Below are 26,613 nucleotides of genomic sequence, written 5' to 3' on the forward strand. Positions count from 1 at the left end.
CATTTGTAAATTATGACATCTACTTATGTGCAGTCTTATAACACCATTGTCTTTGTATTCCATTACTCAAAGTAAAAATTCGTATGTGTTTTTCCCGTGTCATATTATGTAGAACTGAATTAAGTGTCATAAGTTATCAAGGGTACAATTTTCTCTGGTGACATTCTTTTACAAACAAACCTTTTTAAAACTTTACAAATTTACTGCATTATGGCAATGGGATTATTCCAGTAAGGGGACATAACCCAGGGTAAGGAGGATAGAAATCTAGCATCAGAATGTTAGTGACCTAGGCAAAAGGTCATATATGAAATATTAAGACTTCTGGTGAAATGGTGGTATTAGATGACATAATTTATTTGTGAAATTTTTAGCTAGATATATTTAATTGCATTGTTTGTTTGTTGTATTTTTTTTTATATAACTTTTTTTATATTCTGTTAATAATGTAACATTGTATGTTGGACTTGACCTTGTCCAGAATAAAGTATATTTTCTACTTGACCACTCCAAACTGAATAGGTATAAATGATAAAAAGTGCATGACCCATGTATAATCCAACCCACAAGTCCGAGACGACATCACAAGATGCATGTGTTAAGTTTTAAATACATTTATTTAGGCAAAGTTATATTAGTAAAAATTACACTTATACCTCTCTCAGGGTTGGCATGTATTATTATTACATAGAGATGGTGTAAGTTCATAAATTTGTTTGAAAAGTCAAGAAATGTATTTAATGTTCTGTTTTCTTATTGTTTCTGCCAAATTCAGATTTGTGTATGACTTGATCAGACCATGACAAGAATTGAGCATTTGAAGGTTGCTTTAGCTCTACTTCCCCCTTTTTGACTCAAGTTAATTATTGTTTGTTTATGCATTATTGCATTAGACTTTTTATATCAATGCACCAGTAATTACATATATTTTGCCTTGAAATTGTGAATACCTAACTTATTAAAATGTGATCCCAGTATGACAACAACAAACAACAGTTGGGTTTGGTTCAATGCTCGCTTTTAGGTTAGTGAATGTATTTACATTATGGTGCAACCACATGTACATTGTAATTTTCAACATGCGCTGAATGAAGTACATTGAAGTACAGCCCTTGGATTCGAATCATGGGCAACACTGCAACTATACTTCATGGGCACCACTGCACTAAACTTTAATGATATCTCCAAAATACAGAAATGAAGTTTGAGAAATAATGCTTTAAAAATTATGCTAATACCATAAAACTGTAGTTTGCTTTGATGTAAGCAACCTCACACTGTGTTTTACAAAATTATGATAATCAAGCTAATATTTGGGAGTGAAACACAATTATACATCAAAATTCAATCTTAACCCAAGCCAGTTTCAGGGTTTTAATGATTAACTGGCCTGTTTTGCTACTAGAAAACAAAAGACATATATATGTCAATGATAAACAAAGGATACGCTGAAACATCCAGCTTTCCACTGTGTGAAAAATTATGATTTTGTTCATTCTAAATACAAAGCTGAAATAAATTAATGATGATCTTAGTGGATCTATATTCACAATATTAGCCTTTATTATTACTATTCTTTCATGAACATGTAACAGTTACGCTAGTTATGTGCTTTGCATGTGTACCTTTTCATAAAGATTTTACCTCAATTACATTAGTCAACAAAAAAAACTTAAAAACTCTCAAGTTTAAACATTGGCTTGTGGATACACTGATACCCCTTCTGCCAGGCTTTTATTTTTCCCTAAATTATTTGGCTTATATTTGAATATATAGTGTAAACCTATTTATTTTGGCCTGGATGTAGGTTATTGGAATTCCCCTATAAAGATACCTGGCCTACCTGATATATTCCACATTCAATATTATAATTTTAGTAATAAACCATCTAATTATAACTAAAAATTTCTTTTGTGAACGTTAAGAAGCTTCTAGAATGTTATTTTCCATCAGGCAACAGTTGTTTTTAGAAAATGCTAATTGTGACCGGAGGTCAAGTAGAGGACATAATAATCTGGTTTTTGTAGAAATTATTCATTCGTGCTTTAAGAGCTTAGCTGAATCAGTTGTATTATTGTCCAGAAATTCATTTGGGCTGAATTTATTCAAATTATTTATTCACTGGAAAAAGAGAGTGGTCTTCAGAAATAGCATACATGGAAATAGAGACTGGAATTTATTGTGAAATTTCAAAGAAGGATTTAATTCTTGGATTGTGGATTGTATTATTGTGATCCAGCAAAAGATTGTTCGTACATCACCACGAATTGGTCCTCCACAAGCACATAATTATATTGTTATTCCAGATCAGAAAAGCTGTTGAAAACTTATTGTTCTTCACTATTTTCCCATGTTATTCCAGGCACCTTGGTCATAGACCTCAGTTTCATCCCCTGAAACATGGCTTTGACGAGTGGTTTGGATCACCTAATTGTCATTTTGGTCCCTATGATGACAAAACAACACCAAACATACCTGTCTACAGAGATACAGAGATGATAGGAAGGTGAGGATGTCATATTAGCTCTTTCTTACATTGTTATTTTAGCAGTTTAACTCATTAACCCCTGGAGATTCTTTTCATTTTTGGGGTTACTTCTGAAAGTCTCCAAATACATTTGTTTCAGATAGATTTTCATTTAGCTGATGCCTAGGTGCATAAAAGACATTTTTTACTGGCTATTTTGCTCAAACATGTGCAGCAGGATACAAATTCAACTCTCTTTTTTGGACATATTTCGACCCATGGGTTTTGTGTCCTGGTCACTTTTTACTCTAAATCTCAAACTTGTCCTACCATTTGCAGAGATTCACCTCTCCATGTGCAGTTTGGACTGGATTGATTTTGATCTCAGGCCAGAAAGTCTAAAGTGCAGACACAAACTCTACTTCTGAAACCAGTAATTTGTAGCCTAATATAAATCAGGTCTCATACATTAGATTTTTCCCACTGTATTTTGTAATGTGAGTAGAAAGTTGACATTTTTTGGAATCATTGTCAAACTACATCTGTCTACCTTTCTTTAATACCACCCACTTGGATGTATCGTTAAGAATGTTGATGTTACAGAGCTTGGAAGTAGTCTACAACATCATGTCAAGTAAATGTGGTATGTGGGGTTAATGAGTTGACAAGTTTTTCAGAAATTTTGTTGAAATGGTCAGGGAAGGGCTATTTTGTAATTTCTTTGCAATTATCATGCACAAATGATCAAATATACAAGGATCATTCAGATTTGGTGACATCATTAAAAATCACCCATTAACTCATTAACCTCTGGAGATTCATAATTTTTGCCTGAAATGGGGTAGGAAATGTATTTTGGGGGTTACTTCTGAATGTCTCCAAAGGCATCTGCCTCAGATAGATTTTAATTTAGCCAGATGCCTAGGTGTATAAAAAAATATTTTCTATTGGCTGTTTCACTTGAGCATGTTCAGAAGGTTAAAAATTGAACTTTTTTTTCATATATTGGATCCATAATTTTCATGCCCAGCCACTTTTTACTCCAAATCTCAAACTTGTCCTACTTTTTGCAAAGGTTCACCTGTCAGTGTACAGTTTGGACTGGTCTACTTTAGACTCTCCATGGAAAAGTCTAAAATCCAGACACAAACTCTGGTTGTGAAACTGGTAATATTTGGCCAAAAAAATCAGGTCTAAAAAATTATGTTTTTCCCACTGTATTTTGTTTTGTGAGTAGAGTCTACATTATTATTTGTCTACTTTTCTGTAATACTATCCACTTTGGTGTCTCTTAAATGATGTTGATGGTACAGAGTGCAGAAGTAGGGTACAACCTCATGATGCATAATTGTGGCATGTGGGGTTAGAGTTAAGTGGAGGATTTTATACTGTTAAGTGTTTGAGATGTGTGGTTTTTTTACTGTATGTTAGACATTTAAGTGTGTGATTTTGTTCTCTGTGGTAGGTATTTAAGTGTGTGTGATGTTGCACTGTTTTTAAGGTATTTAAATGTGATTTGTACTGTGTGGTAGGTGTGTAAGTGTGTGATTAAGTACTCTTTGTTAGGTGTTTAAGAGTGATTTTTTACTGTGTGTTAGGTATTTAAGTGTAATTTGTACTGTGTGTTAGGTGTTTAAGTGTGATTTTGTACTGTGAGCTAGGTGTTTAAGTGTATGATAATGTACTTTTTGTTAGTTGTTTAAGAGTGTGATTTTGCACTGTGTTAGGTCTTCAAGCTTGTGAGTTTGTATGGTGGATTTGGTGTTTTGTGATTTTCTTCAGTGTGTTATATGTTTGTGTGTGTTCTATGTGTTAGGTCTTCAAGTTTGTGATTTTGTATGGTGGATTTGGTGTTATGTGATTTTCTTCATTGTGTTATATGTTTGTGTGTGTGATTTTGCACTGTGTTTTAAGCATTTAAGTATGTGATTTTGTGCTGTGTATAATCAGTAAGTAGAGTATATATTCAGTAAATAGAGTGTATATTCAGTAGGTAGAGTGTATATTCAGTAAGTAGAGTGTATATTCAGTAAATAGAGTGTATATTTAGTAAATAGAGTGTATATTCAGTAAGTAGAGTGTATATTAAGTAAATAGAGTGTGTATTCAGTAAATAGAGTGTATATTCAATAAGTAGAGTGTATATTCAGTAAGTAGAGTGTATATTCAGTAAATAGAGTGTATATTCAGTAAGTAGAGTGTATATTCAGTAAAAAGAGTGTATATTCAGTAAATAGAGTGTATGCTCAGTAAGTAGAGTGTATACTCAGTAGGTAGAATGTATATTCAGTAAATAGAGTGTATATTCAGTAAATAGATTGTATACTCAGTAAGTAGAGTGTATAGTCAGTAGAGTGTATATTCAGTAAATAGAGTGTATATTCAGTAAATAGATTGTATATTCAGTAAGTAGAGTGTATACTCAGTAAGTAGAGTGTATATTCAGTAAATAGAGTGTATATGCAGTAAATAGATTGTATATTCAGTAAATAGAGTGTGTATTCAGTAAGTAGAGTGTATATGTAGTAAATAGTGTATATTCAGTAAGTAGAGTGTATATTCAGTAAGTAAGTGTATATTCAGTAAATAGATTGTATGCTCAGTAAGTAGAGTGTATATTCAGTAAATCGAGTGTATATTCAGTAAATAGAGTGTATATTCAGTAAGTTGAGTGTATATTCAGTAAATAGTGTATATTCAGTAAGTAGAGTGTATATTCAGTAAGTAGAGTGTATATTCAGTAAATAGAGTGTATATGCAGTAAATAGTGTATATTCAGTAAGTAGAGTGTATATTCAGTAAGTAAGTGTATATTCAGTAAATAGATTGTATACTCAGTAAGTAGAGTGTATATTCAGTAGATAGATTGTATATTCAGTAAATAGAGTGTATATTCAGTAAGTAGAGTGTATATTCAGTAAATAGATTGTATATTCAGTAAGTAGAGTGTATATTCAGTAAATCGATTGTATATTCAGTAAGTAGAGTGTATATTCAGTAAATAGATTGTATATTCAGTAAGTAGAGTGTATATTCAGTAAATAGATTGTATATTCAGTAAGTAGAGTGTATATTCAGTAAGTAGAGTGTATATTCAGTAAATAGTGTATATTCAGTAAATAGATTGTATATTCAGTAAATAGAGTGTATATTCAGTAAATAGAGTGTATATGCAGTAAATAGATTGTATATTCAGTAAATAGAGTGTATATTCAGTAAGTAGAGTGTATATGTAGTAAATAGTGTATATTCAGTAAGTAGAGTGTATATTCAGTAAGTAAGTGTATATTCAGTAAATAGATTGTATACTCAGTAAGTAGAGTGTATATTCAGTAAATCGAGTGTATATTCAGTAAGTAGAGTGTATATTCAGTAAGTAGAGTGTATATTTAGTAAATAGAGTGTGTATTCAGTAAGTAGAGTGTATATTCAGTAAATAGAGTATATATTCAGTAAATAGAGTATAAGAAAAAGGGCCTCTTACTGGTTCTAAATCAATGTTCTTTTGAGAAATAAGGAAAAAATTCATCTGTCTGTGACTACAGATTAAATCTGTTCATATGTTCCATACAACATTTTTAACATTTCAGAGCAATAAGAGTAAATCCATATTTGAAATAGACACACAGACTGATGATGCAATTGCACAGTGTACATAAGCATAGCCATGGTTAAATACATGGATGAGTTGAGGGTTGTACACTTTATTTCATAAAACATGAAATGCCTGATTTATTTTTTGATAAGTTTACATTACATTTTTTAAAAGAATATGTGAATAAAAAGGGATATGTAATAAATACAAAACCACATAAGTATTTTGTTCTGAATCAGGGAAAAGAACTTGTTTGATACGGCATAGGAACATAGTCTTGGCCTAATGGCCTCAGTATTCCCTCACAATATCAGACTTGTCCTTTCCACCTGCTAGAATGATCCCAGTAAGAACAATAGAGTATCAATAAACATGAGTCCTTGTAGGGAAAGTCTTTGACATTATTTGGTCAAAGGCCAAGATCACAACATTTGTATCATACAAGACATTAATATTGCATACAGACTTCTGAATCAATAAATTAATTATGTTTCTCCAGCTTAACTTGTCCCTTTTCTTTTGGAATGAATAAATAACCTATGTTACTCCAGCTTAACTTGTCCCTTTTCTTTCGGAATGAATAAATAACCCATGTTACTCAAACTTAACTTGTCCCTCTTTTTGTCTGAATCAATCAATGACCTATGTTACTCCAGCTTAATTTGTACCACTTTTTTGTCTGAATGAATAACTTATGTTACTAGATTAACTTGTCCTCTTTTGTCACAATGAATAAATAACCTATTTTATTCCAGCTTTACTTGTCCCTCTTTTTTGTCTCAATTATCTCATACTTATTTAACCCACAAATACTTACACAACTGTGTACAAGTATGAGTGCAAATAATCCAGTACATTGTTGGTCACAAAAGGCAGAAATGTTTAATTGCAGATGTACAAAATATATGTCTGTACATGCTTTTGTTGCCATCGTAGGTACAGTAGTTGCAAAAAAAAAGGAACATATACTTAAAAAATGGCTACAGAAGACAAGTTTTGCAGAGGACAAATATGGCTATGGTTACTAATGGTAGAAAACCTTTACATGACTTTTTTTCAAACTACATCCAAAATAATTTACCTTAATTTGGCTTAAGGCATCTGGTGCAAAGGTCTTTTAAGATTTTACCATTGATTCATCACCAAATGTGAGTGCCATTACTGGAAGTGAAAAAGCTTTAAATGAATAATTCTCACAAATCGCTGAGCAGAATTTGAACAAATTTGACAGGAAGTATTTTAGGACCTCATAAATTTATAAAAACAATGCCATTCCATTGTCAATATAGCCACTGTTTTTAAAATCAGAATAACCTTCAGACAACTTCATATTAAAAATCATTGAACTGACAGCGTTTAAGTCTTTACAGATTTGTACAAATGATGCCAGTCTGTAACAGAATATTACCATGAATAGTGAAATTATTAAAACCTATAAACAGCTTCTTCTAAAGAACTGCTAAGCAAACTTTGACCAAACAAAAATCATCTGAAGACTGCATGAGCTTTACAAAAAAAAGAAAATCCTTTCAGTGACCAGAAAAGAATTTGATGAAATTTGACAGAAAGCATTCTTAAATGAAGAGCTTTCAGGTTTTACAAATGATCTTGAGAAACTTTCAGTGTTGTTCACAGTTTTAAAAAATAATTTAAGAGACTTGAGACAACTTTCTCTTGATCACAGGTCAACAATTGTTGAACAAATTTGACATAAAGCATCCCAGAAAAAGCTTCCATTTTTGCATAAATGGTGTTGTTCTGCCATCCAATATGACTACCATTAGAAAGCATCCTGGAAAAGGGGCTTCCATATTTGCACAAATGATGTTGCTCTGCCATCCAATATGGCTACCATAAGAAAGCATCCTGGAAAAAGAGCTTCCAAAATTTGCACAAATGGTGTTGTTCTGCCATCCAATATGGCTACCATTAGAAAGCATCATGGAAAAAGAGCTTCCATATTTGCACAAATGGTGTTACTCTGCCATCCAGTATGGCTACCATTAGAAAGCATCCTGGAAAAGTGTTGTTCTGCCATCCAATATGGCCACCATTAATAAGAAAAACCTTTAGATATCAGAAAGCATTGTACTTAATGCAACTTTCTTGGCCAGCTGCCCTGTCATGTCACTTTTGAGGTAGATGTTAGCAAAGTGATTTATCTCAAACCCACTAGAGCTGAAAATTCTTGGGTTTTATTTTTAAAATGTGTTTTAAATGCTTATATTGATGCAAGATTGTCCCTGATATGTTTTTAAAAGTTGCCAGATTAGCAATTGTTTAAAATTCTTTTTTAACTATAAATGGAACTATAATGTTGGTCCTTTTTTCAGATATTATGAAGAGTTTCCAATTAACCAAAAAACTGGAGAATCAAATTTAACACAGATTTTTATTCAGGTGAGTTAATTGAGCTTGGTCTGAGAAAAATAAAACAATTCTTAAAATCAGAATGTCATTCATAGTCTTTAATCTCTGGGGTGTATTTTGGTTTTCTTGCCAAATCAGTCTGTTCTGTTACACAATGGACCACTAAACTGTCTCTTATGGATTGGTATCCTTGTTATAGATAATGCACCTCAAAGGGGGTTAACTCCTTTTGGTAGGATAATACCGCTTTTACCAGCACTGTAAATGTGCTGGTAAAATGCCATCTATAGAAATAATACACATTACTAACTGCATCATTCTCAATTTAGATTTCACTTGATGTAATCTTCAGTCAGAAATGGCTTTACTGCAGGCTTTGAGATCACATGTAATATGTGGTTTGAAAAGAGTGTTGGAGCATGATGCTGATGATGTTTCAAGGTAGCTTGCAAACAGACTTTACATCATACCAATGATGTCACAGTGAAGTGTGTCTAGGCACCTATTTAGATTCATTTTCCATAATTTTGTTACTGTGATAAGTGAAGTAAGATTGGCTCCAGTCAGTGTGTTTGTGTACTAATGTTCAGTTGTTGTTGCTGTTGTTGATGTTGTTGTACTAATCATCTCAGGTTTATACATCATATTCCCAAATTGCTAATTTACTTTCATGAATACAGATGTCCAGATTTGCTTCTCCCAGCTTTTGTTTAAGGTTGATTGCTTGTGAAATGCTAGTGTGTTTAAGTTTTAAAAATCGATATTTTTACATAGACAAGGGAAAAAGTACCCTGTTACTGATTGCCCTTGAAAAAATAGATTGATGAATATTTCAAAATTAATAAAATTTTGTACAGGTTGAAAATAACAGACTCCTTATCAGATACAGAAAGAAATGTTTGTACTGTTGAGTGAATTTTTCAGTCCAACACTTTGTGAGATCACCTCAGTTTTCTGCATTTTAATGCCTACATGGCTGATTTATGGCAAGTCATAATTGCTAAACATTTTCTCACTGTATCTAAAATATAATTTAAATTTTCATTTTCTTTCAGAGTGCCCTTATTCAGATTATTAATATTGTATGCAAATTTTCCTTTTCTTTATTTATCCAGAGACAGAATTAGCAACTAATGTGTTATTTTGTCAACTAATGTGTTATTTTGTCAACTGATGTGTTATTTTGTCAACTGATGTGTTATTTTGTTTCCAGTCTCTCCCAAAGTTTATAGGACTGTTACACCTCATTAAAACCAAACATATTGATGACATCATAATGCAATGATAAACTCTTTTCAAGCTGTTAAGAAAATATTTATTACTGGCTATTACCTGTCCTAGGTTGGGAGTGATAAATTTAGAGGATAAAAATAAAAAAGTATTTAAAAAATGGGATGAATGAATTTCAAAGAAAGTTTGAAAATAAAATTTTCAAAAAGTATGCAAAAAAAATAGGGATGCTGCCACAAGTTTTGAACTTGTGACTTCTTTTTTGGCAGCTGGGACACAGACAAATGTGTATGTTTATGGGTAAAATATAAAAAAATACCAATGTCTTTAAAGACAGGGGAATACAGTAAGTTGATACTTTGAGTTCTAAAAATAAACTGTCAGTATATTTAATTGCTTTTACAATTGTTTCATCAGATACTATATATAAATGTGGTTACAAAGCAAAGCAATATTTTGAAGAAAAAACCTTGTTTGCTTCAATTTTTGTAAGATTTGTTGCCAATTGAAGTTCTATCATGGTAAGATGGCAGCAAGATTAACTAAATGAAACAAGGCCATTTTGGGCATGGTGTGTTGCCATTGACCAACATTTAACAGTCTGCCATGAGTCTGTTAAATACAGATCTACAAATTAGATGGGCATTCAATTAAGTGCCATCATTTTTATTATTGTATGCTGTGTATAGATTACAGATTTACACAAATTGTGCAGTCATACAGACAACTGCAGTCCTTAGAGAAATCATCACAAAAAGTATTACTGCACTGACAGTATTCAAGAAGCCCTAGTTTATTTTGCAGGAGGCAGTATCATTTATTGAAAATCAATCGTCAAAAGGCCAGCCATTCTTCCTATACTGGGCTGTTGACGCAACTCATGAACCGCTCTATGCCTCCCGTCAATTCTTGGGAACAAGTAGGAGAGGTTTGTGAGTATCAAAGACAATTTATTGTTTATTCGGATCTATGGTCTTTTCACTATATCTGCATTAGCAGATAGCTGGACTAAATTGTCACTTTTGTTTATAGGGACAGCATCATTATCATCAATTACCAATTTCAAGGTTTGTGTTACTAGTTTATAAATTTGAAATATTATATCTTTAAACATCACAGAACAAAGATAATCCCCTCCTGTCTTGGGATTAAGCACACACGGTACTGGTTTAATAATATAATGCATGCAGTCATCACTGTGCATAACCGCCTAGCCATTGAGATCCCAGTTACATGATAAGTTGTACACATTCAGTATGTATGCTTTGTACACAGTATTTAATCATTTCAACAATAAGCATGATGAACAAAGATGCCAGGAAAAACCAAGAGTGACAAAATTGAATTGAATTGAATGTTCTTCCTCCATCTGTCATGTGCCACCACATGCATGCACCAAGGAAGCTTCCTGAAGGATTACAAGGGACATAATTTCGTGCATCTCTACCCTATCTTCCAGGAAATCCTCATCACTCTCACAGACCTTCCATCAGATTAATGGGCGAACAACCTTACAAGGTCCTATGTACAACCACAAATCTCCACTCGAATAACTTATACATACCTTGTGCTTCTACATATAAATAATATTCTACGAATATGGTAACACACACACAAAAAAAATTAATATAGGTATATTCCTATACAATAACTAGAACATAATTAATGAAGTAATTATGTATGCATCATAAGAATTAAAAACGTTTAACTCAGGGTTTAGCTTTATACAACCATCAATCTACACTTGTTACATTCTAATAAATGCAACTCCACAACCTAACTCAAATATTCTATTAAATACAAATACACGTTGTAACTCAGTTTAAAAGATAATTACATGTAACTGAGGTAGCACAATCTAATTTAATCAGGTATGAAACTTGGCCAAGATATTGTCTTCCTTTTAGAAGATTTGAAATTCTAATTCCAGTTCCTTTATACAAGATAAGTCACCACAAATCTCAGACTAGCCTTTCTTTGAATTCACTTCAACTGCACACTTTCCTTTTCCCAGAACACTGTGGTTTGACTTAAGATGTACACTTCTTTATTCTTCCAGAATTTGCAGCATGCTGAAAATGCTAGTGAAGTTTTTCCTTACGAATTATGCCAATTTACTGCTTAAATTTTAGACCCAGGCCCATTTGGATTTAGCCCACTAGTCGACTATATTTGATTGGTCTGCTGTGAAATTATCTCAGTGCCAACCTTCTCACAGTTGGAGGGGGTTCTTCACTGAGCCTATGAAGACAGTGACTTGTAATTAGAATCACATAAATTTCCAAGATGTATTTCATTTGTAACAGCCATATTGTACATTTGATCCACTATTTTTTATTGGATGCCAATTTTTGTTTGGAATAAATGTACATGAGGAGGTACCAGTTTTCAAGGGGTACCAATTTCTGTGGATCTTATGGTTGCTATAATCACAAAATTAAAGATCCAACAAACAATGATTCTTCTGTTGAAACAATTGGTCTTTGTTTCCCAGTCCTTGAATTTAAGTACTGAATTTTTTTTATGACTATAAATAAAAAATGAGGTCACAGTATTTGAAGGTATCTCTTAATTTTGATTTTTATGTTGTTATACACTATCCTGTGCATTATCCACAGGTACGGAGATGCAGTGAAAGAACTCGACTATGGTGTAGGAGTGATCTTGCAGAAGCTGAAATCACTTAATATTGACAAGAACACTTTTGTATTTTTCTCCTCGGATAATGGTGCAGCCACATATGCTAAAACAGACGGTAAGAAATATCAATAAATGAATTGTAATCACTACCAAGGGTAGGCAAGTTTGATTCCTCACCCCACCCCACCCCATCCCCAAAATTAAAGCTGTCCCTTATGATAATGCCCTTCATTATAATGGGATTCCAGATATAATGCTAAACCATTATGGACCTGTGATGAAAATTAAACAGTATATCTGAATTGATTTATCAAATACATGACATTATTGTTTGAAAGAAAACAATAATTTTTTCCCAATACCCACCCCTGACACGCATACATGCAATCTTGAAATGTATGCGTATTCTAACTATACAGTACATAATATGGTTGGACCTCAATTTTTACATTATTATATTATGTTTCATTAGTATTCAGTTTATCTACCCCCTTTCCCCACCTGTGCCCTCTCCCCTGCTTATGTTGACATACATACTGAAAATAAGGTTTTTTATTTTTCTCTCTGTACTGCACTTTAGTGCCTAACATGGTTGGCTGTGACAGACCCATGGACCCCAACCACTGTTATAATAACAGGAGCTTTACTCATTATTTGTGAACTTATATTTTTTTTGTCAAAAAAGTTGTATCATGAAAACAAAGTCATTTATGGCAAGAAAACAAAAGACAGAAAATTTCTTAATTTTAGGAAGTAGATATAATCCAAGGAAACCTTTGTATACATTTTTAACCAGAACAAAAAAGATTTATTGAACAGAATTGACTTTCACAGAGACAAAAACATGCCTTTTCAAACTTTCTCATGCTCTCATCCTAGCAGCTTGTATTGAAATACAAATAAAAATATCTATACAAAGTGAGAATCAAAGAAAAGAAATTATATGCACCTGTGTTTTCTTAAGGATTACCAAAATTCTAGTAGAAACTCGGATTGCTTGACAGATGCAGTCCACCTGAATGTTATCTCACATAAAGGATTTACCAAAACTCTAGTAGAAACTCTTATTGCTTGACAGTGTTGCATTACTCCTCCACCACCTTTTCAAAACTCTAACATTGTTTTGCAAACAATTTTAGTGTAAATACCAGTATAAATTTAGAAGGAAAACAAAAGTAGTTAGATCAGATAGTAATGGCAGAAGGATATTCTCTCACCCCAGTGGTATTTTATTATGAAAATTGATGGCATTATGTAAACAAGACATTTACCATTGATCATGAAACAACTCAGACTTTGAGCTGATCTGATTGGCAGCGATCTGACAAATATGAATGAAAGGTTGGTTTATGAACACATCATTTCTGAAAAATTGTCAACCAATCACTGATGATCAAGAATTTGTTTCACTTGCAATGAATGCGAGGGCTCTTTTTTAATACCTGTGGTTATTTATGTCCCATCTATAGAAACGATGAAACTTTTTAATGTTTGATCTTTTATTACATAGGTGGCAGTAATGGTCCATTTTTATGTGGCAAGCAAACTACATTTGAAGGTGGTGTACGGGAACCATCAATTGCATGGTGGCCAGGCAAGATTCAACCAGGGCAGGTGGGTTTTTCCCTGTAAATAATTTAAGCATATATTTATTTAGCACTGAATCAAACCAGTAGATATTGTGCACTTTTTATTATGAGACAAGAAATGATACTGAACCCAGCAATACATATTTATTTTACATCTACTGGATCTATTCAGAATAAAAATTATATGCACCAGATAAATGTGTATGAGATAATAACACTTTGTTAAAGATAGAAAAAGAGTATAGAACATTTGGACTCAAATAAGTACAATTAAAAAACTAATATATTTTTTAAAATCTGATTTCATTTGCAACGGGCTTTACTGTATTTTGACTGTGTGAGATTTGAAGGAAGCATGGTCCTGCTTACCTTTATACAACTACTTTTTAGATTTTACAGTTTATCCATGTGCACTATGCATTATTTAATACATTAACAGGGCTCGATTTTAACACAGATTTCTTTATAGCCAGAAGGACGAGTATATTGAGAAGTTTACTAGTCCTGCCAAATCTTTACTAGTCTTTTTCACAAAACAATGTCACACAGCTTTCATGTACATTTACTGATTCAATTTTAAAGTTCAAACAACCCGCAACAAAACTGGATGTTTTCTGTGTGTTTGTTTTTGCGAATTGCAAACACCAAATACACCACATAATGTTCATTTCCTCATCATAATTCAGCCATTCCGTCTTTTGTCAGTTTCTTCTGAAATTTTCCATTACGCTTTTCCCTATCATAAGAATTATTCCTCATCATTCTCATTCAACTTTAGCTTTTTTTTCCGGTGGCTGAACACCTATCAAATGCCACATTTTGCCTGTCTTATAAGGAGGGAATTGTGCCTTGTTTTGAAATACAAGATGTTATAGTATAGCTGACGCGAATTTTTTAAAGCAAGAAAAGGAATGGCACAGTGTCCTTTATTTAAGAATGTCAGAGCAAGAAACACATTTTAGAACATGTGTCTTTACCCCCCCCCCCACAATTAAATGGCCTCTCCCTAACAAAGACTTAACTTAGCAGATGTTCTGCATGATCAAAGCAGTGGCTATTGGAAACACTGTTATAAAATATTAGCATCAGAAGATAGTGTTAGTTTCAGCTTGGAAAAGGTGTGTTCCCATCAAACGAAGCCATCTGATACTCGGTGCGTTGTATTTAACAGCTCCAATTACAGCAGCATAAGTCGTAAGTTTGGTAATTGTTCCTAATTAATCGAACCTCATTGTATTGTTGAAATTAATAATAAGGCGGAAATTTTTCAAATCTTAGATGCCCATGCTCAGAGATTTTAATTTCCAACAAATGTACGGCATTTTGCTTGGATATCTCCACGTGCATTCAATTATTTGTTCATTCTTGCAAGGAAAAAACATAATAACTATTCTTATCATCATAGAAAAAGTAGTTGTATGGAAAGGATGTGTCAATAACGTAATTGTAATAAATTGATCTAATTCTTATAATTATTTCGATGGAAATGTAAAATATGTAGTTTCCTATTTGTAACTGTTGGAGCGTGTGGGTAGGGAGCAACAAAAAAAAAGATCCTTAAACAATAAACTTGCAAACTAATTTCTTTGAATAGTTTTGGCCGTGTTCTTTTGTGTGGTATACCGCTTTGTAGTTTGTTACTGTGGTCGAGTGAATAAAGTGTGATATCACGTCATTTTTTCATTTAATTCATTATCAGATTAATTAGGATCAATTACCAAGCTTTTGTTGTTAATGACGGGACCATAATTTGCGCTGTTAAGTGAAATGCACAAAATTGGATGGATTCTTGTTAATAGAAATGCACCTTTCTGAGGCAGAAATTGACTTCATCTTCTCATGCTAATATTTTGTGACTGTGTTTACAATGGCCACTGCTTTGATTCTACAGAAAATCTCCTAAGTCAAGTCTTTATTAGGGAATGGCGTAAACATACACTGACTATTGATAACTGAAACTTTCTAGCCTATCAGACTATTAACATTATGAAAGTTACTAGTCCGACAGGAAATCTGCTAGCCTCGGGCTAGCAGACTACTGCTAATTTCGAGCCCTGCATTAACCCTTGGAGGGTTTTGTTGTTTTCACCTGAAATTCGAGTAGGAAACACATTTGGAAAGCTATTTCTGAATACATTCTATGGCATCAACTTCCAGGTGATTTTCCAATGACCTAATGCCTAGTTGTGTTAGAAACATTGTTTTTCTTTGGTTATTTGGCTTGTGCATGAGCATAAGGGTAAAAGTTGGAGTTCTTTTTCTTCGTTTTTTTTTTTGCTTGACGGACTTATTATTTTCATATTGAGACCACTCTTTATATGCATTTTGCTAAACGGAGCCATTATTTTTGTATGGAGACCACTCTTTATTCCAAATGCCCATCTTATCCTACTTTTGCAAAGGTTCATCTGTCTGCTTGCAGTTCATACTGGTCTGCCTTAGATCTGAGACCAAAAGTCTAAAATCCAAACACAAAATCAGATTCCGACCACAGGCATATTTTGGGTGGAAAAAAATTGGGTCCAAAAAATTAGGTTTTTCCCTCTTTATTTTGTAGTGCAACTAGAACTTCCAGATTATTTGGTATCATTGTAGAGCTACATCTGTCTTCCTTTCTATAATACCACCCACTTTAGTGTATCTTGCATGACCTTGATGCTACAGAGCTCGGCAGCAGGCTACTACCACCTGCCACATTAACTCATTGCCAGGGGTTAATGTGTTAAAGAAAACAAGTGTTAGCTTTTCCTAAACTTGAAGGCAACTCTATAGTCAGTTCATTGTTTGGTTTTGGAAAAAAAGAAAGATTAAAAGGGAAGTTTAGTGACAAGGGACAGGGTGAGTAATGTAATCTGTTTGAAGCAGGAAAATCTGTTTCCTGTTAAGCAGGTGTGGGGTAAGTTTTAGATGTCTTTTAATTCAAGAGTGTAATTGGATTTCTGAGCCTTAGGAAATCTCTGTCTTTTATTTCAGGAGTGTATTTAGATTTCAGAGTCTTAGGAAATTTCTGTTTCACAGAATCTCTGTGCCCTGATTAGATTTCTTTTCAGGTCAAAATGTCACAAAGTACCAATAACCATACTCATGTCACATACAATCAATTTTGACAAGATGTAACTGATATAACTTGGTTTTCATGGTGAAAATAGTAGCAATTTATTATGGCATGCCACTAAGCCTAGAATTATGCTAAGTACTTTCATATTTGTTAATACATTGGCAGATATTTAACCACTCTACCCTTTAATGTGGCACTGTTCATGCATTTGTACAGATTTAACCACTCTACCCTTTATTGTGGCACTGTTCATGCATTTGTACAGATTTAACCACTCTACCCTTTAATGTGGCACTGTTCATGCATTTGTACAGATTTAACCACTCTGCCCTTTATTGTGGCACCGTTCATGCATTTGTACAGATTTAACCACTCTACCCTTTAATGTGGTACTGTTCATGCATTTGTACAGATTTAACCACTCTACCCTTTATTGTGGCACTGTTCATGCATTTGTACAGATTTAACCACTCTACCCTTTAATGTGGCACTGTTCATGCATTTCTACAGATTTAACCACTGTACCCTTTATTGTGGCACTGTTCATGCATTTTGTACAGATTTAACCACTCTACCTTTTAATGTGGCACTGTTCATGTATTTGTACAGATTTAACCACTCTACCCTTTAATGTGGCACTGTTCATGCATTTGTACAGATTCAACCACTCTACCCTTTAATGCGGCACTGTTCATGTATTTGTACAGAATTAACCATGCTGCCCTTTATTGTGGCACTGTTCATGCATTTGTACAGATTTAACCACTCTACCCTTTAATGTGGTAATGTTCATGCATTTGTACAGATTTAACCACTCTACCCTTTAATGTGGTAATGTTCATGCATTTGTACAGATTTAACCACTCTACCCTTTAATGTGGCACTGTTCATGCATTTGTACAGATTCAACCACTCTACCCTTTAATGTGGCACTGTTCATGCATTTGTACAGATTTAACCACTCTACCCTTTAATGTGGTACTGTTCATGCATTTGTACAGATTTAACCACTCTACCCTTTAATGTGGCACTGTTCATGCATTTGTACAGATTTAACCACTCTACCCTTTAATGTGGCACTGTTCATGCATTTGTACAGATTTAACCACTCTACCCTTTAATGTGGCACTGTTCATGCATTTGTACAGATTTAACCACTCTACCCTTTATTGTGGCACTGTTCATGCATTTTGTACAGATTTAACCACTCTACCCTTTAATGTGGCACTGTTCATGTATTTGTACAGATTTAACCACTCTACCCTTTAATGTGGCACTGTTCATGCATTTGTACAGATTCAACCACTCTACCCTTTAATGTGGCACTGTTCATGTATTTGTACAGAATTAACCATGCTGCCCTTTATTGTGGCACTGTTCATGCATTTGTACAGATTTAACCACTCTACCCTTTAATGTGGTAATGTTCATGCATTTGTACAGATTTAACCACTCTACCCTTTATTGTGGCACTGTTCATGCATTTGTACAGATTTAACCACTCTACCCTTTATTGTGCCACTGTTCATGCATTTGTACAGATTCAACCACTCTACCCTTTAATGTGGCACTGTTCATGCATTTGTACAGATTCAACCACTCTACCCTTTAATGTGGCACTGTTCATGCATTTGTACAGATTTAACCACTCTACCCTTTAATGTGGCACTGTTCATGCATTTGAACAGATTTAACCACTCTACCCTTTAATGTGGCACTGTTCATGCATTTGTACAGATTTAACCACTCTACCCTTTATTGTGGCACTGTTCATGCATTTGTACAGATTTAACCACTCTACCCTTTAATGTGGCACTGTTCATGCATTTGTACAGATTTAACCACTCTGCCCTTTATTGTGGCACTGTTCATGCATTTGTACAGATTTGATTACAACCATTTTACAAAGTGATATTTAGTAAGTAACTTCTACAACTATGCTTATGTGCATTTTAGGAAGCAGTATTTAGAAAGTAACTTCTACCACCATGATTGCATGCATTTTACAAAGTGATATTTAGTAAGTAACTTCTACAACTATGCTTATGTGCATTTTAGGAAGCAATATTTAGAAAGTAACTTCTACCACCATGATTACAACCATTTTACAAAGTAATTTTTTGAAAGGGATTTTGTCTACCATTCTTACATGCATTTTACTAAGTGGTTTGTAGAAAGTAACCAGACTACCATTCTTACATGCATTTTACTAAGTGGTTTGTAGAAAGTAACCAGACTACCATTCTTACATGCATTTTACTAAGAGATATTTTGAAAGTAACATCTGCTACCATTCTTACATGCATTTTGGGATTACACAGGCTATGTTGTAAGCATAGCGTATAATTTTCTTTCTGCCATTTTATGTCTCTGAAAAACCCTTTGAAAATGATGCTCAGGAAGAACTGTTTTCAAATTTTTTAAAATAATTTTATGTTGAAATATTTAAAATGATAACATAGAGGGAATTCAAATACTTATGGGAGATCTGTAGTTTCACAGATTAGTTGTATTTGCCTCCCTTACATATTTGTTAAACTTTTAACATGACTGTTGACAAGTTCTTCTGCTGCAGATTCTGTGAATCTGGCGATATTAAAAGTCATGTAACCTAAGACTTCTAAGATGTTAAAAATATTTTGATTGTAGTGTAAATTGACATGACATTGACTCATAGATGTATGTACCACAGCATCAAAGCCTTATTGATGTGTACAAATAAACTCATGTAAAAATTTGATTCTGCACTAGGCTGTGATCAACACATTCTTAGCCAACTGAAAATGCTGTAAGAAAAATCCCACATGCTATTCTTACCATGACATGAGCCAATAAATTAATGCATATATGGATTTAAGGTACATATGCCTCAGAAAGGCTGAAATGACTTCCAAAATGAACATACATCACACCTTGATGAAGAGCAAACAACTTGAAGCTACTTTCTTGTCTGGTCATGGCAGTTACCCATGTTATTTTATGAAATGTTCCTCCCACTACCCTCCCTCCCTTTCTCAAAGTGACCAAATATTTAGTGACCTATTATGTGTCCTCCTGTCAAAAGAATTCACCTCTTTAGTTTGGTTCAAAATATTTAAAAAATGTCAGTGAAATTGCAATGTTTTTATATTTTACCACAAATCGGTCCCTCACCCTGGAACTTGGGATAAAAAATTCAGATCCATTTTTCAGGTGGTTACTATATAGATGGTTACCATATAGATGATTACTCTGCATAGATGGTTACTCTACAAGCATGGTTACTGTATAGATGATTCCTACATGGTTGCTATATAAATTGTTACTACATGGTTGGTATATGGATGTTTACTACATGGTTGGTTAATACATAGTTGGTACATAGATGGTTTGTTTTAGAACATGGCTGTTTACTACATGGTTGGTACATGACTGTTTACTACATGGTTGGTACATGGATGTTTACTATATGGTTGGTACATGGTTGTTTACTACATGATTGGCACATGGATGTTTACTACATGGTTGGTACATGGATCATTACTACATGGTTGGTACATAGATGTTTACTTTATGATTGGTACATGGATTACTACATGTAGTGAACATCTATGTATCAACCATGTAGTAAACAGCCATGTACCAACCATTTAGTAAACATACATGGTTACTACATGGTAGGTACATGGCTGTCTACTACATGGTTGGTACATGGCTGTTTACTACATGGTTGGTACATAGATGTTTACTACATGGTTGGTACATGGCTGTTTACTACATGGTTGGTACATAGATGTTTACTACATGGTTGGTACATGGATGTTTACTACATGGTTGGTACATTTCTACATGGTTGGTACATGGATGTTTACTACATGGTTGGTACATGGATATTTACTCATGGTTGGTACATAGATGTTTACTGCAGGGTTGGTACATGGATGTTTACTACATGATTGGTAGATGTATGTTTACTACATGGTTGGTACATGGCTGTTTACTACATGGTTGGTACATGGATGTTTACTACATGGTTGGTACATAGATAGTTACTACATAAATTATTACTACATAGATGGTTATTGCACTGATGATAACTCCATGGATGGTTATTACATTGATGATTACTACATAGACTTTATCATTTTTTGGATAGTTACTACATAGATGGTTACTACGTTGGTGGCGACAACATGTATGGTTACTATGTGGATGGTTACTACATGGACAACCTATGTGTCAAGTTTTGGCAAATTTCCAACTATCAGTTTAATAGGATGGCAGACTGGTTGCATAACAATAAAAAACTCTTCTTTATCATGGGAGAAATTGATAGAAAGCTTGACTATATCCACCATGTTATTAAATGTCTTCCAGATTCTGAAGCCCTAAAATATGATCTCTTATTAAAGTCTATCTTGCTGGTCCATCAGTTCATTTAATCCTCCATCTGGTGTGATACCTGCAAGGAACATTTTTTGTTGAGGATTTAAATTTATGGCTTGGGGCAACAACAGAAAACCACGAAAATTGGTCCCCCACAAAAATTGATAGTAAATTGACAGAGTAGTTTCAGAAAAAGGTAACTGCAACCTAGATCAAGTAGATGGGTATATAATTTTGTTTACATTGTGATCATTCATTCTTGCCTTATCATTTGAAGCAGAAGCAGTCTTATTGTTATGTTCAGTTTTAATTTGGTTGGATTTATTCAAATTATTATTTACTAGAGTTACAAAGTACTCAATAATATTCTTGGACTAAAACATTCATTTGGAATTATAGTGAATTCAGTCAAGAACATATTTGATTATATTATTGTCATATATCAAAAGACTGTCAGCACATCAACACACTTCATGCCATTGGCTCATTAGCACATTCTAGAGTACAGACACAAGAACACATTCAATATATGAACACCACAGGAATTCAGTTTTAACTTCATACATTTGAACTTGTGATAAAACTTTTAGGACTATTTGGAATTTAATTCACAATACTGGAAGTTCTTTTTAAATGTTCACTTTGTATTCTAGGAAAATAAATTATTTCATGAATTTTTCATAACTTGTTAGTTTTTGCTCTTTTCTTTTCTTAATTTAAAACTATAGAGTTGTAACAAGACAGTAACATATTAGATTATTTTTCTACCAAGTCACATACATATAATCATAACAGCTGTCTAAAAGTCACATGAAATCTTTATTGGAGCCAATTGCTTTTTCCCATTATTTCTATTGGAGTTATTTGCCCAAATTTAAAACATTTTCTTATTTTCATTTGTGATATTTTAATCATTGTAACATTGCAACCAATGAATGTAGCTTGTGACATTTGGTTTGTAAACTTTAGATGAAGGCAATTACTTTGTGAATAAAAGTGTCTGTCGCCCATTTTGACTGAGTATGTGTGTGTGTGATTTGGATTTTTAACGTAACTTTAAAAAAAATTCAGTCATATAACTAAGATGTCTGTAGTGTGACAGTTTATAGTGATGTCTAGCACTGGGGCATCATGCTGCAGACATGTAGCGTGATGTCCCACCCAATCACAATATCCTGACACCAGGCCGACCAGTCCTAGCAAAAACCTCTTAATGCTGAGTGCCAAGCGAGGCAGCTGTTAGTACCATTTTTTGTAAGATTTTGGTATGACTTGGCTGGGGATCGAACCCACATCCGAGGTGGACGCTCTAACCATTAGGCCACCAGAGCAATCCCATTTTGACTGAATTGTTACTATTGAATTTAAATTTTACATTTTGTGTGTTTTATTTCATATCCTGTAAGTGTCATTTCTCAGTAATCAACTAACATGTTTAGATGCTATTTCTTCTGTAAATTTTTCTCTAGCTGCCATGTGCCTTTATGAGTTTTTTTTTATTGTTTTGCTTTTCAAGAGTTTTGCTCCTTTGAAGACACATTTGAAATTTAGCTTTGCCATAACAGAGTCATTATCATTATACTGTTGCACTTCTCTACATTTTACTATAATTTGAATGAGATGTTTGTGTTACTTATCAGACCTACTTTATATACTCACTTATAAGTCGAGTCCATCTGCAAAATACGCACACCCAGATCTGCTGTCATAATATGCTGGCAGATCTGGATCTGTGCAGTTCGATAGGAGTATATGAGTAATCAGTAGAATAAACAGCATAGATCATGATCTGCAGGTGCATTCTGCATTGGCTGATCAGGATATTTGTTGTTTTTTTTGCAGTTTGACTCGGTTTATGAGTGAGCATATATACATTGTACTATATATAATATGAGCAAGATGACCTTTTTTCAGAAGCTTGCCAGTAGCTTCTCGTGGGTTGGTTGTTCTTTCCCGGGTTCTTCCTCCATCATTAATACTGGCTGCCATGTATAGCCTATCATGTGCTGAAAAATAGCGTTAAACCCTACAACAACAACAACAACCTTTTTTTCTACTTCTCTTTGGAAACAAATTGTACAGATCATCAAGTTCCAATCTAATGACCACTCCAAGTGATGATATTCGTGATTAGAATAATGTGAAATGATCCGAATATACAATGGATTCCAGCAAATAAATGGCAGCCAGTTCAGAAATTCATTTCTTATTGTTGGGGTTGTTCCAGTAGATGGCAAGAGCAAGAACATGTCATTACATGTGTAGTGCAAATGAAACACCCCTTGGATTCAAAATGGATCCAATACATCATCATATTTTTTTCTTTCTTATAGACTATAAGAAACATAATGAAGTCCCTGCCAAGGCAAGCTATTCCAGGTTATTACTTTGCAAATAGATTGCATAGCTGGTGTTATTCAGGTATATGGTGTTTATTACTCACAATATGGCTATTATACATGATTATTGTGGAAAAATGCCAGTATTGAATTATTTGTCACCAAGTATTGGTATCAGGACAGCTAAATACCTGACACTTTAATTCTTGCAGAAAAATCCTTATCAAACTCACCCACCCATTAATCTCTCAGCAGGTGCATATGTAGTAGACTTGCTCCCAGTTCTGGCTGTTTTAGTTGTGAGCAAAGCCTTCTGGAAAAAGAACCAGCTAAATCCAACAGTAGTACATTCATGCTAATAAATTGTAAATTCTTGTTTCTTTCTAGTGTTCACTGAACAGCTTTGACTCACTGAGAGACTTGGAGGTACATATAGTTGTAATGAAACTGCCCGAATTGGTACAGTTTTTAAAAAAAATGACAGTGACATTTCAGCCATCCACACTTTAATTTTCCATGTTATTCCTGAAAGAAGTTGAAAAAAAAATCGTTGGCTTCAACATCCTCATTCTATTGCTTATGTTGATATTTGTGATCACATTCCATTGAGCTGTTGTGATGTCATTGAAGTTGTTATGGTAACAATAACCACTAGCTTGAGTTCAGTTCAAAATGGCCACTATTTACAGCCAGGTATTTTTCTAGCATGCAGTGGAAGAGGCAAAGGATGTTTTGATTGTCATGTCATCTACTGGATATACTTGCTTAAAAGTCAAGTCACACTGAAAGCAACAAAGATCCTGATCTGCCATAGCATAATACACCTGCAGATTAGGGTCTGTGTTGTTTGTTTTACTAATTACTCTTAACAAGTTGCACAGACACAAATCTGCCAGTGCATTATGCAATGGCAGATCTGGGTCTATGCATTTTTCATTTGAACTCAACTTGTAAGTGAGTACATATGGTAGTTACTAACAGGGTTAATTTTATAAATGTTTCTTGCAGGTATCACACCAGGTGGGGTCTTTAATGGATTTATATACCACAATGGTTAACCTAGCTGGTGCTGATGTGCCCAAGGATAGAGTCATTGATGGAATTGATCTCTTTGATGTTCTGTTCAGCAATCAGACTTTTGATAGGTAAAATAAGTGAGCACGAAACAGCAATATGATAGTAATTTTCTCCTACAAGTTTTAAAATAGGCAAAATAAAGGAAAATACACTGTCTGATGATACATACAAAAGAGTGTTTGGAGTCTATTTTTAAGAGAGAGAATTTAAGGCCTGCTTTGGTACATTTAGAAAATGTACATATCACATAGTTGGCACACTGTACATGTAGTGTGTACAGTTTAATATTTTTGACATGACAACATGTTAACACATCACTTTATGTGATTCTGATTGCTCCAAATAAGCAGATGAGGTTCTTGAGCACTATTCTCTTTACTGATTCACTGAGACCATTGGAATTTTCCTTACCCTGCCTTCTGGAACTTTTGTTTTTACTATTAATATCAACATTGTGGCAGCCATTTTTCAAATCGATTGTCCAATGGGCATTCGAAAAAGCCTATTTTGTACATTCAAAAAATGAAGGGTGCAGCATCTGTGCCAGTATGAAAGAAAATATTTCCTTTTCATTCTTTCTAAACTATTTCCATTAAAATAAAAACTATGTGATAAACAGAATCTCAAATGGTTATGAATTTAATATTACATTTATGAAACTCTTTGAACAATGTGCAGCTTTTGCCCATCTAGGATTGCAAAAGTTGGACAGTATTGAACTCATTGCATAAATTCACTATTAAGTCATTACCAATTTGAGATCCCCTATATATCATTCAATTTTATTGTTTCAGTTATGGTCCAGTAATTATATGACTTCTCAAGTCTTGTTGTTGTTGTTGTTGTAGGGTTTAACGCCATTTTTCAGCACACAATAGGCTATACATGGCGGCCAGTAGTATTGGTGGAGGAAGAACCCGGGAAATCCACGGAAAGAACCACTGACCCTCGAGAAGCTACTGGCAAGCTTTCTCACATACCCGCATTGGTCGAATCCGAAATTTGAACCCACGCAGACAGAGGTGAGATGGCAGTGATCCGTAACGGAGAGCGCTTTAGACCACTCAGCCACTCGGGGCCTCCTCAAGTCTTGTTACATCACTTCCGTGATGATGATAATAATAATCAGTATTTTTCCAACTCTGCAAGAAAATGGGCTCTTTTGGGTCCCTAGGTCAGTTTTTATATGCCCATTCTATCATAATTAAATTCATCACTTAAACTTTATATTACTTGCATATTAAATTACTACAATTATAAGAAGTTACATTAAATTCCTTTAAATTAATGGCAATAATTTTATTCTAATATTCCTTGTTGATGCTAAATTAGTGTTAAAGTGCGACCATGTCTTTATTCAGTATAACAATATCTACTTACATATCTTGAAAATAACAAAGTGCCTACACACAACTCCATTATGGGTGTTTTCATTTAGACTGCTGCGGATTTGTAAAAAAAAGATATTTTTCATTGCGTTTATTTTAATATCAGCCTTTTATTATACACCGTTCCACTATATTATGATATCTGGTCATCCATCTATTACAAAGTTTGTTTCTGCATGTCTCAAGTTCTCCGCATTCTACAGTTACCAAACTTTGTAAATGGAGGGAACAAACTTATTGATTCTGAGGTCTAAAGGTCAAAGAAAAATGGTTTCCATACAGTAAAATTAGTCATACACAATACACCTGGACAAAACTTTATGGCTGGCTTGCACATGGGATAAGGAAGAACCCTATCAGTTTTGAGGTCAAAAGGTTAAAGGTCAAGGTTACTATGATGGACAGAAGAAAATGGTTTTTGCACAAAAACTTCAGTTCTTAACCTGCACGTGGATGTAAGTTTGTATATGACTTTAACATTGGATTAGAAAAAAA

The 26,613-nt window shown here is 33.9% G+C and overlaps 1 protein-coding gene across 1 annotated transcript in view; it reads left to right on the plus strand.

The window, feature by feature from the left end:
* The window catches only part of LOC149782967 (N-acetylgalactosamine-6-sulfatase-like), a 77,507-nt gene that overhangs the window by 18,489 nt on the left and 32,405 nt on the right, over positions 1–26,613 (plus strand). Inside the window, exons 5-10 of the mRNA XM_089934526.1 lie at positions 2,363–2,506; positions 8,396–8,462; positions 10,467–10,594; positions 12,281–12,417; positions 13,813–13,916; positions 24,662–24,798. Of these exons, the coding sequence (XP_089790652.1) occupies positions 2,363–2,506; positions 8,396–8,462; positions 10,467–10,594; positions 12,281–12,417; positions 13,813–13,916; positions 24,662–24,798 (717 nt within the window). The remainder of the gene's footprint in view (positions 1–2,362; positions 2,507–8,395; positions 8,463–10,466; positions 10,595–12,280; positions 12,418–13,812; positions 13,917–24,661; positions 24,799–26,613) is intronic.

This window comes from Sinohyriopsis cumingii, chromosome 15 (assembly GCF_028554795.1).
Source record: "Sinohyriopsis cumingii isolate HCF-2022 chromosome 15, ASM2855479v2, whole genome shotgun sequence".
In the NCBI taxonomy this organism is placed as follows: domain Eukaryota; kingdom Metazoa; phylum Mollusca; class Bivalvia; order Unionida; family Unionidae; genus Sinohyriopsis; species Sinohyriopsis cumingii.